The 14,944-nt window shown below is 40.0% G+C and overlaps 1 protein-coding gene across 1 annotated transcript in view; it reads right to left on the reverse strand.

The window, feature by feature from the left end:
- Positions 1-1,099: 1,099 nt before the first annotated feature.
- TMEM209 (transmembrane protein 209) overlaps positions 1,100-14,944 on the reverse strand; it is a gene marked incomplete in the record, with an annotated part of 22,963 nt that continues 9,118 nt past the window's right edge. The window contains 11 exon segments of the mRNA XM_034763918.1: positions 1,100-2,462; positions 3,591-3,664; positions 4,561-4,658; positions 4,751-4,865; positions 6,576-6,673; positions 7,223-7,348; positions 8,313-8,409; positions 9,618-9,689; positions 10,725-10,900; positions 11,792-11,996; positions 12,414-12,652. Coding sequence (XP_034619809.1) covers positions 2,408-2,462; positions 3,591-3,664; positions 4,561-4,658; positions 4,751-4,865; positions 6,576-6,673; positions 7,223-7,348; positions 8,313-8,409; positions 9,618-9,689; positions 10,725-10,900; positions 11,792-11,996; positions 12,414-12,652 — 1,355 coding nt within the window.

Consider the following 14,944-nt stretch of genomic DNA (forward strand, 5'->3'; position numbering starts at 1 on the left):
ACCAGACTAAACCAATTTCCTTCCGATCTTAAATAAATGCCACTCAAATAGTAATTCTATCAGTTCTTTGCCACCTGTCCTAAGCAAAACGTGCCACATTACTGTGAAGTTTAGTTACTCATTGCTACAGATAAACTATCATGCAAACCTGACAGTGAATTGTATAATGCGGAAATAAGTCTCAAACTAGACGATATGGGATGTGTAAACAGATTTGGGTGACAAAATATGCCATTTGTTATTGCACAAAACCACACACAAATGTTTAACCAAATGAACCCATTTAATACAGGCACCAAATTAACCATTGTTAACAGTCTGATCTCCAGGAAGAATTCATACCTCCCCTTGGGGAAGTTGTATCTTGAATAAGATGCAGTTCTGACAGACAATGGCAGTAAGTTCGGCTTATGCATTAAAAAAAACCAAACAGTCCAACTGAGATAATGAATGTCCTGCTGAGCATAGTAAAAAGGACACATTTCCAAGCCCCTCCCCACCTGCTCTCGTCTAGATAGGCAATCCACAGTTCAGTAAAAAAATGAAAACAGTACAAAAGAGTGTAAAACTAATACAAATCTAGTGTATTCTTCACAAGTCTAGCCAGCCAGCTCTTTTTTTGAATCCTGGAGGAATACTTTCAGCAGGATTCCACAGAGCATCATCGTTGGCAGTTTAACACAGTGACATTAAGGTCTCAATTTTCTGGTCATTGTGGGTTGAAAGGGTAAAATTAAGCAGGCCACTCGGCCTTAACCTCATGCCTTATGACAAGAGTCAGAGAAACAGGAGGACCCTTAACATTACCCTTACCAGAGGGCTTCTGAAATTGTCCCCACAATATTTTTGTTTTAAAAGAAGAACCTTTAGCACACATTTTTAAAATTGCCTGGTTACCAGGATTTGCAATGGATTCTTCATCCCTATAGGGAAAAACCTTGGCATACATGTAGGAATCCATTTTGTTTAAAACAAGTTTGACTCAATTTTTTCCACGGAGCAACTAGTCTACATTGCAAAGCAATTGCTTATATAACTAATATATATATTGGGTTATCCAGGGACACCCCNTATATATATATATATATATATATATATATATATATATCTATATGTGTGTGTGTGTTGGGTTATCCAGGGACACCCCATCATTATACATACTAGAGCAGAACATCTTTTTTCTCAAAAGAAGGTGTTGGCTGGTCTGAGGATCTAAAGTGACGTGCCACCCATACAGAATAGGAGTTCAAGTCATATATTTGATTCTTGCTTTTGGGTCATTGCTATTTGCAGCAGGCTGGAAAAACCAGCAGAGCCTCAACTCCCTCCAATGACTAACGCTGGTCAGGTTTGTCCTTGGTTATAAAGAACTTCACAGCAATATGGGGGTGGAGGAGAAGATGTCCCTTTGGACTCCTAGGACATCCTGATTTAAGTGTAAAAATTTTGTTCTTTTGCAGAGACACTGAAGCTATGTTCCATTTTAGAGTAAATTTTTTACAGCTCAAACACCTCTAAAATAGGGGATGAATACCAGAAACACTAATGTGAGAACTTTTTAAAAAATAAAGGACGTTCGGGCAAGACTTCAATTTCAGTCAAGACATCAGCAACGTTTTGTTGCCCCAAACACACTCAAATTTAAAAGATATTGGGTTATTTTGTTTAAAAAAGATTCATAAGAATATAGTCTAACTGGTGTGTAGGGTCTGAAGTTTTCTTTCACTTACACCTTCAGTGCAGTCACTTTAAAAGTGTGGTGGTGCCACAAAATCCCACTACACTGGTCCTCCAATGATGGTTAGCCACAAGCCTTTCTGCATAAGCCGAAGAGAATCCTGGTTATGTGGCATTTCCTGGTGCATGTGGATCTTCTACTTGGCCACACTGATTTTTGTACTTGGCAGTGACTGATTTTTCAAGGGGCAGCACTGAAGTACCAAGTACCAAGCAGCAGTGTACAACCATAGTAGGGCAGTCCAAGTTGCACTGTAGTATTCTACCCTGCCATGTAGATGAGATGGGCTCCCAATTCATTCCCCAAGCTGGCAGGGGTACCGTTGAGTTGCTTCTAATTCAAGTATCAGCAGTGATGGCCTCTGGAGGGCAACTCAGCCAGAAGAATGGTGAAGGCTTTTAAAGTAGGGCTTGTGAAGGTGGGAAGTTGTAAAGAGATGTCTTTGCGCAATAAGAGCTGGTAGGAGTATTTCAATGCTGGAAGCATGTTCTCATGTGAACAGTGTATTGAATGTAAACGTATCCTATGTTCACAAGGATATCACACTAGTACATTGTTATAGGTTTATATTCAAGGCACAAGTGTAATAAGCTGTTCAGTTATCTCAGAGATGCACAATTGTTTCTCACTATGTGAAGGTGGAGGCCATCCACAGTGAACCATGATGTACTAGTCTCCCAAGATCCACAGAACATTCACTCCTGATAAGCCAAGATTTACTCGCCTGCAAAGACAAAGTCATAATAATAAAATAACAATAAGCACAAACCTACATTTAAAGCAAAGTTTTGTTATAAAAGAAAGTTGCCAGGACAGGTTGCAAGCCCCTGACTCCAGCAGTTCTTTCAATCCCTGCCAAAGGTTCCTTCTATTTAGGAGTCGTGCTTCACTATGAACAGAGTACAACCCCACAGGAATTAAATGGGCAAGTCTGGACTTCACTTTTATGCCAACGTAGGCACAGTTGCCCTCAACATTTCTTATACTGCTCCAAAAGCAAAGTTTAGTGGCTAATGATGGCATCTACTTATACCTATATTTCTCGATGGCAGTGGATTTCAGGCCAGGATCTAGCCAGGCAGTGACTAAAGAGACCAATATTCTACAGTTTGCGCTCCAAAAGATGGTCAGCCTGCAAAAAAATGCAACTCTTTTTATGCACCTAAAGACTTATACAAGCAGCTTTTAAAAACAAATTTGTATTTCATTTTAGTGTGCTAATTTTCCTTGCTTAATCAATATGTTACTCCTTAGAACTCCCATAATTTAAGTGCTCCTATCCCAGATTTCTGTAGGACATAAGGGTGCGTGATTCCCCATAGTACTTTTTTTAGTGCATTTAATTGTCAGTCCTCATTTGCTGCCCTGAATTAGTCTTTTTAGGAACCGAGGAGCTTGATTTTCCCCATGGAAGTTCAGAGTAAAGCTCTTGTGTTTGAAGAGTTCATCCTGAAATGCAAACTTTTAGCTGTTACTGGGAAGTGAAAGTGGAGTCAGGTTTTTAAGGTAGATTTATATCCTAGTTCATAAAGAGAAAAGGGCCCTCACACCTCCCTGTCTCGTGCTTGAGGAGAAAGAATATTATTCTGTATTTCTGTTAGAAATGCAAATGGCAAGGTTTAAGTTATTTAACATAAGAGTGTAGGAGGCAGCCAAAAGAGAGCGTTGCGGGGAGTGAAAGAAATAGGATGTTCGCAGACCAGCAAGAAATTGCCATGCAGTGAAGAATACAGATTGTTTCTACAGGAACTTACGATCAGTCTACATGCAGCTAAACTGCTTATTTACAACAGGGAATGTTACGGTTCTCAGCCTGTATTAAATGCAGGGATTCATGGCACTCTATACCTACCCGAGCATCCCAGATTCTTTTGTCTTTATGATGCACAGGAACATAAGCAAGGTATGGAACATGTTGTTTCTGCCCTGAACGCACCGGAAGAGAAGAGGGTGAAGATTAAGTAATACATACAATATTCCGTCTGAAAGTTCTGCACAATTTCTTATTTAAAAGAAAATACCCTTCACTTCCTGTCCTAAGCTTTTGTGTAATATGGCTTTGCACTGTTAAACAGCTGTCACATTCCACTCCAGAGGTGGCTGCACTTCACTGGCAAGATGTCATTATGGAGTTTGTATGCTGACCTGCAAAGTATTTTGAGATGAGAAACTGCTATAGAAGGGAAACCATTACCAAAGGAATAATATTATGGGCTTCTTCCTCATAATGAACCTCCAGGACTTAAGTTAGTTTTGGGACACTGCTTACATCCTCCAGCTGGGCAAATGCAAAAAGAGAAAATTTGTGAGGCTGGATTATGACCTTCCACTCTTAAGGACTAGAGGAATTGATGATCATTTCTGAAACTAGGGCTCAAGTTTTGACCAGGGATCCAACAGCATCAATTTAAGCTTTTGATTCTGGGAATGGTAATTTTTCCAACACAGACTTTTGCTGGTAAGAGACACGAGATCTGTGGCACCGAAGAATTAACATAGACCTCTGGGGTCTAAGTTATTTATTTTAAACACTAGCAACTGATCAAAAGAACATGCAACAAGGGGAAGATACTGCCTTTGGTACTCTACTGAGACTCTTTATGGTAATGGTGTTATTTAGTAGCAACTTATATGCCAAGGGCTATGACTAGATCAAGGTAACATGTTGCCTTGTACATTGCACTGACCGTTGCTATATTCAAAGACAATTTCCCTGTCAATAAACCTGACTGCTCAAAAAAGATAACCAATCAACATCAGTTAGAGTTTCAGACTGTATGTAGCTTCCTTGAGGTATCAGAAGAAAAGCACCATGTTCATACCTTGGGCAGATTGTAGACTTGGCACTGGTAGATAAGCTCATAGTGGGGAGGGTTGATGGTGCTCTGGTGGATGCAAATCACATTCTCATTTGAAACATCTATGAATAGAAATTTAAGAGGTAATATGGACATGGAGGACATGATCCAAGCAATCGATCCCAGCAAACAAAGGGACCAAGGATGCCAATACCTGGCTTATCTGGTGTTTGAATGAAGTGTTGTGAGGTAAATGTTTTGCCATCAGGATATTTTGGGTGAGGAGGCAGCCTGGAGTCAAGGTAAGTGCAGAACACGTGCATAATGATCTGAAGAAAAAATTAAATCAGAATTTAGTGCCCATCAGACAGATTGTAGAACCAACTGCTACAATAAAGCGGTTAATCTTTAACAGTCTTAGATACTCGTTACAGAATCCAAGGGACAGTGATCCTATTGCAGCTTTGACTGACCCCCAGCAAATTTAAAAAGGGACAAAGCAGTGGAGTGCTTTAACCACTCTCCTCGGTGGCCCAATGCTTGATATTGGCCAGAATATTTATGCAAGATGTTAACAAGTCAAGGTTCGTCTGTCAGCTGAACAACGAGACGTCAGCCACAATATGGCACATTCATTCCCTTCCAGAGATGGCTGTATGCAAAGTTGCAGAATTTAGTAGCGAACGTGGGCCCCAAACCAGAATATTTATTTTAACTCATTCCGTCCTCCCCCATTAACTTGGGAGGTTTGATTGAGATTGACAGATTCAAACCAACCATGGTTTGGCAAACTGTATACTCACACATTGAGGTTTTTGTAAAACTTAAGCCCACCTCTCTCAGTCTGAACAAAAGTCCGCCCTATATACGGGGAAGAGTGCTAGAACCAGTACTCAATGTTAAGGTTCTTACAGTAACAGTCATATTGCATATACTACAATTTTGCATTTGTTGACTTTTGTCTTGAAGTTTTCAATGTTAACATTTCCTCAATATACATTTAATATATTTTAGACTAGTAACTCATTCAGGGGTTTACAGAAGTTTAGGAGGATTTGTGAGAACTAGTCTTGTCTTATTAGTATTTAGATATTCAATATAGTCTCCAATGGCCTCTCATCTGGCGGTTTGTCGGAGGGGGAAACAAATGCTCAATTACAGGATGTGATGTCCGACCCCATGACTACGAGTGCTTTCCCTTAAGAACTGGTGGGTTCCTACTTGACTCAAGGCAGGACTTCCGCTATCTTTTCTTGCACAGACAGCAAGAAAAATAAATCCTCAGAATTGTGTCACTCAGCTGTGTGTCATTATTCTTCGTATCTATGTTATGTCAGTTTTCTGACAACTGAAGTGATATTTTAATTCACTGTTTTCAAGTACATGTTACTGTTTCTGTTGAGAAACACTTATCCTCTGACCTTTCAGGTTGCTCGGCTGAGCCACACAGAGTCTCTAACTAGATTATTTACTCCTTTGAGTTAGTCATTTAGGATTTAAACCATATTCAATTAAATGGGCACAAGGCCACTCAATCCATGTTTATTATTCTTTCATGTCTGTTTACTTTGCAATCTGCTTTGGAGAACTGAAATTAGACATTTAATCAAGGTGAAGTCATTTAATAATTTGTTCCTGTATTGGGAATTATTTTATAGACGATTCATTTGAATGCAGATGATTATTTATTTGTGTCTGAATGTAGAAAAACAACTGCAGTAGAGAGGTCAGAGCAGTTTTTCTACATTCAGACACAGCTATTCAACAGGCATTTCACTTATGTCTAAATAAGAGTGACGTAAGATTAAGATACACAACAACATTATTTTTGTGATCTATATGGGCTAGATCTGGTTTGCATAATTCTACCAAGTAATCTCACTGAGTGCAATGGGATTACTTGGGTAAATGAGGTGTGCAGGATTTGGGATCATGTTCCTCAAGAGATTCACAAGCTGTATCTCTACTTCGTATTCCTACTACTAGCACTGAAAAATAATGCGTTTTAAGTCTCATCAAACACAACTATGCAAACTTACAGCAGAATCAGTGGGCAAATCAGTATCCCATTTACGGCCTTTGAAGTCCCCTCCTCTGTTCCATCGGAATGAGCTCATGCATCCTCCCTGAGAAAGTTCTAAAGGCAACAGAGTTTATATGAAGTTATTCTGGGGCAAGGTTGGAGATGGAAGTGGAAGAAGGAAATCTATTATGTCTGTTTCAGACATCATGCATATTTATGGTGCTGTATACATGAGAAATGCATGCAAGAAACACTTGCAAAGCAAATTTTAAAAATCACCATCAGGATTTAAAAAAAGATTTAAATCCTAACACTCATTTTTATTTGGAATGAAATCAGGGAGTGATAAAGTAGTAAGAGAAGAGATTGATTAAATCCAACAATAAGCTTCCAGAACACACATTTCAAAAGGTGAATGAGTGACAAAGCTTTTGTTTTAAGAGTATTGTAAATTATATTAAGATCCCACATCATTAAGTCACTTTAAACAAGAGTAGAAAATCACCAATACTTGGGTCACAGCAGGTATGAAGGAGGGGCTGCTTTTCAAGTAGTGGAAATACACAAGTTCAAAGGTCTTGTTGACAGTGTTCAACATCACTAACACTTGACGCATGAGAACTGTAATGAAGCACATTTTAAGTGTGCATGATGACCATTTACCTTTGATCCTTTCAACCAAATATTCCTGGTTTGGTGTAAGGTCCAGGTACTGCACTATAGTGTTCAGTGTGGGGATGAGTGGAGCTTTAACAAGAGCGGCTTGTTTCAGACTGCTAATACTGGCTTCTGCAATACAAAAGAGCACCAGCACATATGATCTATGGCCATAGCAGAACACTGAACATCCTCACTTACTCAGGAGCTCATTAACAGACTATTACAAAGAATTGACACATTCTGTTCCGCTTGCTTGCCTGTTGCACTCTGAGAATCTGGGTCCTAGGAATAGTTGGCACACTACATCACTATTGATGTTGCCAAATACCAAATTCTGATCCTAGAGAAGTTTACTCCTACATTTACTTCACTGGGAGAAAGATTGAGTCTGTATTATTTACATCATCCTAGCATACAAAACATGCTAGGCACCACACATACAGGAAGACCGTCCCTGTCCTGAAAACCTTGCATCCTATGAGACAAAAGACACTTATACTGGTGGGAAAAGGAGATACGACAAACTTTCTAGTGTTGCATTTGACTAAATATATAGCAGATTTCTAACTGCCTCTCCATCTAGCCATTATTAGTTGGTTAATTTCTCATACGTGTCACAGCAGAAGTGGGTTTTAAGGAGAGATTAAAGCTTAAGTAGCCTACAAAATAGAAGGCCAAATTCTGCTCTCAGTTAAATTGGTGCAAGTTTGATGTAACAATGCAAATAAGTGGAATTACTTCAGATTAAACACCAGTTTAACTGAAGATAGAATCCAGGCTAGCAGCTATAAGAGCATCTAACAGTTAGAGATCAAACACCAGGTTATTGTCTTATTAAGGGATTTGCCTCAGGACGCTCAACTGGAATGAACATAGTCCTCTCACTGATGCAGCTGTAACAAGGTTCCTGTGTTTCTGCAATTCTGCACCTGTGGAAGTTGCTGTATAATCCAAGATCTCTCATAAAAAAAAAAAATCTGTTTCTAGTTCTTAAGGTTGCAAAGAACACTCTCTTCTGTCTGGAAGTTTTCATCCCGAGCACAGGTACTAATGAGAACTGAACCAAATCTATTACAGTATCTTCATACAGTACCTCCAATCTGCAACTCTGGACACCCCATTCTTCTCAGCTGCGTGCTCACAGAATCAATCTCTTGCACAAGTGGCACTAAAATAGTCTCGTTAATCCACTAGAAGAGGAGAGAAAGGTAGACAATTAAAAAGATAAGCAGCAACAGGAAGTCTGTGTGAAATGTTACTATACCCTAATCAGTATCTGAATTACTGTTATGACTGCAAAGTAAAAAAGGTGAACAACAAACATTTAAGGAAGCAGAAGAGATATACAAAGTTATTAAGTAAATAGACTATCAGGCTATGGTAGGATTTGAATGACTATTTAAAAAGTTCAATGAGTGAGTTCTAGATAACATTTCTAGACTATGATACAGACTTTTTGTATGGTGAGGGGAGTAATGGTATGAAGAGCAGCAAGTCATCCACAAACACTTAATTTATGCTTGCATGTGTCCATAATTCCCACAGACTGTTTTAAGGAAGAAGGGTGCCGATAGAAATCTATTATTTGTGAACACTTGAGCTTTTCATGGATATTATTGGCTTAACAAACAAACATGCCTGGGGAGTGCCATGAATTCCAACAAGCAGTGTGTTGAGTAGTTTGTTATGTGATTACCTAATACTTTTACCTTGAAGTGTAGTTAGGTCTGCAATAGCAATAGCAGAAATAACAGTTCTTAAAAGTCAGATTACGTCAGGATTGTCATTCTAACTTTTCAGCTGTTCAGACCTTTTGGAAAATTTTAACCTTGGAGATGGGATTTTCCATGCTTCAGGTCAGCCCAGGTGAGTTATTTTGAAATGTTTGAGGAAAACAGAGTCAGCAGGTTGAGTTGTGGAAAAGGGAAAAACAAGTCTACCCAATTTCATTGGTATGAACTTTACAATTTGAAGTTTCCAGGATGTCATAGCACAAAAGTCAGCAAGTGCAGGAGTTAAGGTTGAACGTGTAACCTTAATATCGCCCCCTTGTGAGCATGCTTTGTGTTAGTTGCTAGTTACACAGCCATATGCTAATCCTTAAATACACTCTGTAGTTCTTTCTACAATCTTAGGTTCACATGTGGCAACGCAATTCCCCCCTCCCCCACCACACCACCATTCTAATATAATACAATTAGATCAAAAAGCAAGAGTTCTGTTACAAATCAAAGATCATTAAGAAAGTATTACACCCTACCAAGTTTATACCATAGCTCAGTTCCATTAAGGCTGAGGCAAATGATGATGTACTCATGTATTTTCTAGCTCTGAGTTCCGCAGAAATAAGGACAGGATACTAAAATATTAGATTCTAAAGAGCAATGATAGGACTTACATTTCTGAACTTAGCTGTCCATGAGTCCACATGATTGAGTAGCTGTCGATTCATTATCACCCTCAACCAAACCTAAAAAGTTAAGTAGTTTAAGAGACTTATTGCAAAGATGTAGGAACCCAGCTGAACGCAATACGGCTTTTAGAGGCCAAGCCATCTTATTGATACTAATTATAGCGCGCCCATCATAAGTCCCAGCTAGGTTTTAGAATGTTCATATCTCACAGGGCATTTCATGAGGACTATATACCAGTTAGTTTAACACACCAAGTCCAGATGCACTATTTTGGTACCCATAGCTATTTGTATTAGGATAAAACTGGTCTAAGCTAATAGGATTTCTAGAAAAGGTTTAAGTTAATGGAAAGTTACACTAAATCAGTGTGCAAGGTAGAGAAAAGGGGTAACATTTAATTAAAAGACAGGCAAGTTAAGAGCTACTCCTATTGGCCACACTAAAGTCAGATGTGCAGTACTCTTCTCCATGTGTCTCACAAAATCCACTGAGCACGTACAGGTGAAACAGAGGATTTTCAATATACATTCAGCTGCTTGAAATGCACTAGATGCAGTTAACTGTTACTGTTATAAACACTTTTATCCATAGTATAAAATGGCAGAAGAGAAGATTTCTCATCACTAAGTCCAAGAACGCAGTTAAACTACTAGTTTTTGAACTCCAGACTGAACTACTATATCTAGAATTGTTATATATTACTACATAATTAAGGTGTTTGTGAGAAACTGGTTAAGACAGGAAAAAGTTAAATCTGTGTTTATTGTTTCCCACCACTGCTCACAAAATGAATACTAATAAACTATAAAATTCTATACAGCAGATATATCTAGAAGCGTTTGGTCAGAAGTCACTTTTTTACCCCAAACAAATTTATAATTGCCCTCTCCTGGTGAAGGTAATGTACAACGAACTAGTTCAGATTGAAGTTTGGAATAAGAAAATACTTGTATAAATTATACGAAGGCAACTCAATGCCATGGGATTTATCGCCTCTCTTTCCAGTAACGTGAATGGGAGACGCGTCCAAATCCTTGCAGAAGATTGCAAAATTCACAACTGTCTCTTTTTCCCTCGAGTTTTCTATTTACCTCTTCCGCAGCTTGCTTAGAGCTCAGATCAGCTTCATCTTTGTGTGCTGATGGGGCTTGGGACCTGCAGGCCAGCTGGTACTGGAACTTCCTCAGCATCTGTGCGTAGTCGCCCATGGAACGGCTGTAGTTCCAAAGAGTCGGACTGCTGGAAGGAGAGCTGGAATCTGAACTCCCTGAAATTATCCATTCAGTAAACAAATAATTACTCCGTGTTGATTGCCAAACCATTTTTAAGCAGTGTGAGGTTGCTGTACAGATGACAGGTCAGAGCATTTAGGCTTTGACTGGAGGGACGCCATCCACAAGTTGCGATGAACCAAATGCCAAACTCAGTCTATGTAAAATATTATTAGTCACTGTCATCTCAATAATAAAAAGTGTCTTCAGGACACAGGTCACCTGCAGATTACTTGGCATCTTGAGCCGAGATGCCGTCTCCACAGGCCACACCTCTTGTCAAGATGAAGGCCCTGGCTCTTTACTGTAGGCCAGTAAGCCCTATACAGATATACACCTCTATCCCGATGTATCAGAATTTGTGTTATAATGCGGTAAAGCAGTGCTCCGAGGGGGGCGGGGCTGTGCACTCCGGCGGATCAAAGCAAGTTCGATATAACACGGTTTCACCTATAACGCAGTAAGATTTTTTGGCTCCCGAGGACAGCGTTATATCGAGGTAGAGGTGTAGTTTGTCATTTATAGACATCCAAGAGTCATCTCCAGAGTGTCAACAGCTGTACATTTCTATCTATAACACAAGGCTTTATTCTCTGGAAAGTTTCCCCAAGGCTTCTCTGTTGCAAAGGGCTGTAGAAGTCATGGAGCTCAGCTTCACATCTCACTTAGACTATTCAGTAAAAGACTTAACTTGTTCTGCATCAGTCTTCAGATTGTGCCTTCTACAGGGATTTGTTAAGAGGTGGATTCTGTGCAAATGACTTAAGTCCATTTCATTAAGATGGGCACAGATATGCCAAACCTTACACCAGAAGAACTGGAGAACCATCCCACAAATGCATTTCAAAAAACAACAACTTTTAGACCAAACAGAGCTACTGACTTACCCAGCTGAACTCGATGTTGCTTCTCTTCTTCACTTTGAAGGAAGTTGTCCAAGGACTTTAGGTCTGTCATATAGTCTTCTTTGCCAATAGGGGAGTTATACACAGTTGGCGAAGAACGGTACCGAGACCTCAGCCCGCTGCTTTCCACTGGTCCAATGCTGGTGGGGTATGGTGAGCCACCAGGAGAGGGACTGAAGCTGGATACCTGTGGGAAATAGAGTGAGTGATTGTGTTATTTTGTAAAGCTGGAATTCTATTTATTAGTTTCAATTTGGAAACAAAATGAATGTAGTTATCCTCATTTATCCAACTTGTCATTGCATTGCTAGTTACTGTTCAACGAGACGCCACTTTGGCTTTTGTATGTTTCAGTTGCTGGTTGGTTTATTTAAATTCTTACTGCATCACCTGCCAGGTGGTGCAAAGTGAAAAAAATGCCATCACCAGTGGGAGACTGGAGAATTCCTGGTGGGTAAAATTTTACACCTGCTGTGCAAAAGGGGTAAATAAATACACAAGGGGAGCAAGCTACTGGAGAATCAGGTTCTGCAGTGTAGGGCACAATACAAGCAATCTAATAAGTAAATTCCAACTTGTTCCATTGGGTTATCAAGGCTATTACCTTACTGTAGGTGCTGTTTGGTGAGTAGGTCACAGCAGTGCTATAAGAACCACCGCTGCCTGACAGAGCCTGTAGCTGAGGGCTGTACCCAGTCATGCAACCAGTGGCAAACTTTGGGCTGGTATTAGGTGAGCGGGATGGGCTGTAACTCAGCACGCTCTGACCCAGGATTGGAGGAGAAGGGGTTGAAGAAGGGACTTTCTTTGTCACTAGCTCACGGGGCGGAGTTGTTTGTACTGCTGTAATAAAAAAAAGCAGAATTAGGGCTGAAGGAGCAGCAGTCTGGATAATTTTTTTTAACTGTTATTTTATTTCTTTACTATCTTAAGAAAATCCTACACTGAGACCAGAAAAGGAGATTTGAAAGAAATCTCAGACCCATAAAATTCAGCAGCCAAGTCACAAGCATAGAAACTAGAGCTGTGACAGAGTAAAAACGGTCTTGTGGTTTGGGAACTGCACTGCCACTCAGAAGACTTGGGTTACATTCTGCCACAGACACACTGTGTGACCTTGGGTGAGTCACTACACCTCTGTGCCTCAGTTCTCCAGCTGCAAAGTGGGAATAAGTATACTCTCTTTCTTCCAGCCTTTATCCTACCTATTTAAACTGAAACCGCTTCAGGGCAGGGATTATCTTACTATGTGTTTATATACAGTCTAGCTCAACAGGACCCTGATTTCAGCTGGGACCGCTAGGCACTTTACTATTACAAACATAGCAGTATACACAAATAATAGTAACACACATAATGAGAGACCTATTAAGTCACATCCAGTCCTTCCCTATGGTCAACGAATGAACATTTCCTATTCTTTATGAGGTTGTTCCTTATGGATGGACCCTGCTGTTTTAAAACCCTTGTACTGTGCCTAGATACAACAGCAAGAGAGTGCTTTGCACAGAGTACGATTATAGGCATATCTAATTTAAAATTTCTCTAGTAAGGAGCTTCAGTCAGGTTCTTTGAGAAAGTTTCCCTTTTTAACTTCATTTTATTAATCCTACCTATACACACCATCTCCAAAGAGTTTCAATACTCATGGACTGATATGTTCCCTTCCTAGTTTAGTCAAGTTACACATACTTGTTTTAATCTTTGCACATAAATCAATCACACTACGCCACAATCGTTACTGATGTTTTTCTATGCTCCTGATCTTTATTGATGCTTTCCTATGAAGTCCCTCCAACCTGATGGCATCTTTCTGCAATCAGAGGTCAGATTGGTCGAGTGTGGTAGTAGTGTACTGACATTCCACATTTGGTACATCTACTTTGTCATGTTCTTCTATTTCTTAGAAATTTGTTTAGAAACTCAAAATATTTTATGAAGGGACTGATGTTTAGTTTGTCATTTTTAGACTTTGCATTAAGGTTTCTCTCTAACATGGCTATTTTTACCCAGTGTGTAGATTACTATGATGACTGATTTAACCATAAACCCTCCATCTGCGCTTCCTCCCCAGTCCCACACATAGGGGACTACGCCCTAGCCCATCCACGATAGAGTTTGAACTTCTCTCATTGCTTTTGTCTCCTACACTCCACCATCCACCCTTTTCTCCTGTCTTTTTTGTTTTGTTTGTTCTTTATCATTATTGCTTCTTCTCCTGTTCCCTGATTATCGTCCCTCAAGTAATTTTTTGCTAATTCCCCTGGCTCCCCCACTCTCTACTGCTCTAGATCAGAGGTCAAAGATGGAAGAGACACTATGAACCATTTAGATATATGCATTCGTTTGCAGATGTTGGAAGCAGTGATACAGATCCATAGATTAAGGACAGAAGGGTCCATGCGATCATCTACTTTGACCTCCTAACACTGGCCATATCATTTAACCCAATTACCCCATTGCCAGTGGTTCTCAAACTTTTGTACTGGTGACCCCTTTCACACAGCAAGCCTCTGAGTGCGACCCCCCCCCCCTTACAAATTAACACTTTTAAAAATATATATATATTTAACACTATTATAAAGGCTGGAGGTGAAACAGGGTTTGGGGTGGAGGCTGGCAGCTTGTGACCCCCCTATGTAATAACCTCGCGACACCCTGAGGGGTCACAACTCCCAGTTTGAGAACCTCTGACCTATACTGACCCCAATAACTTGTGTTTGACTGAAGGATATCTTCCACAAAGGCATTCTGTCTTGATTTAAAGACATCAGGAGAGGGAGAATCCACCACTTCCTTAAGTAGTTGGTTCCAAAGTCAGTCACCCTCACTGTTAAAAAGGTGCTCCCTATTTCTAAGTTAACTCTGTCTGGCTTCAGCTTCCAGCCATAGGTTCTTGTTATGCCTTTCTCTGCAAAAGTAAAGAGCCCTTTATCACTCAATACTTCCTTTCATGAAAAGCAACAGAGGGTCCTGTGGCACCTTTGAGACTAACAGAAGTATTGGGAGCATAAGCTTTCGTGGGTAAGAACCTCACTTCTTTAGATGCAAGAAGTGAGGTTCTTACCCACGAAAGCTTATGCTCCCAATACTTCTGTTAGTCTCAAAGGTGCCACAGGACCCTCTGTTGCTTTT

Source organism: Trachemys scripta, chromosome 1 (assembly GCF_013100865.1).
Source record: "Trachemys scripta elegans isolate TJP31775 chromosome 1, CAS_Tse_1.0, whole genome shotgun sequence".
In the NCBI taxonomy this organism is placed as follows: Eukaryota; Metazoa; Chordata; order Testudines; family Emydidae; genus Trachemys; species Trachemys scripta.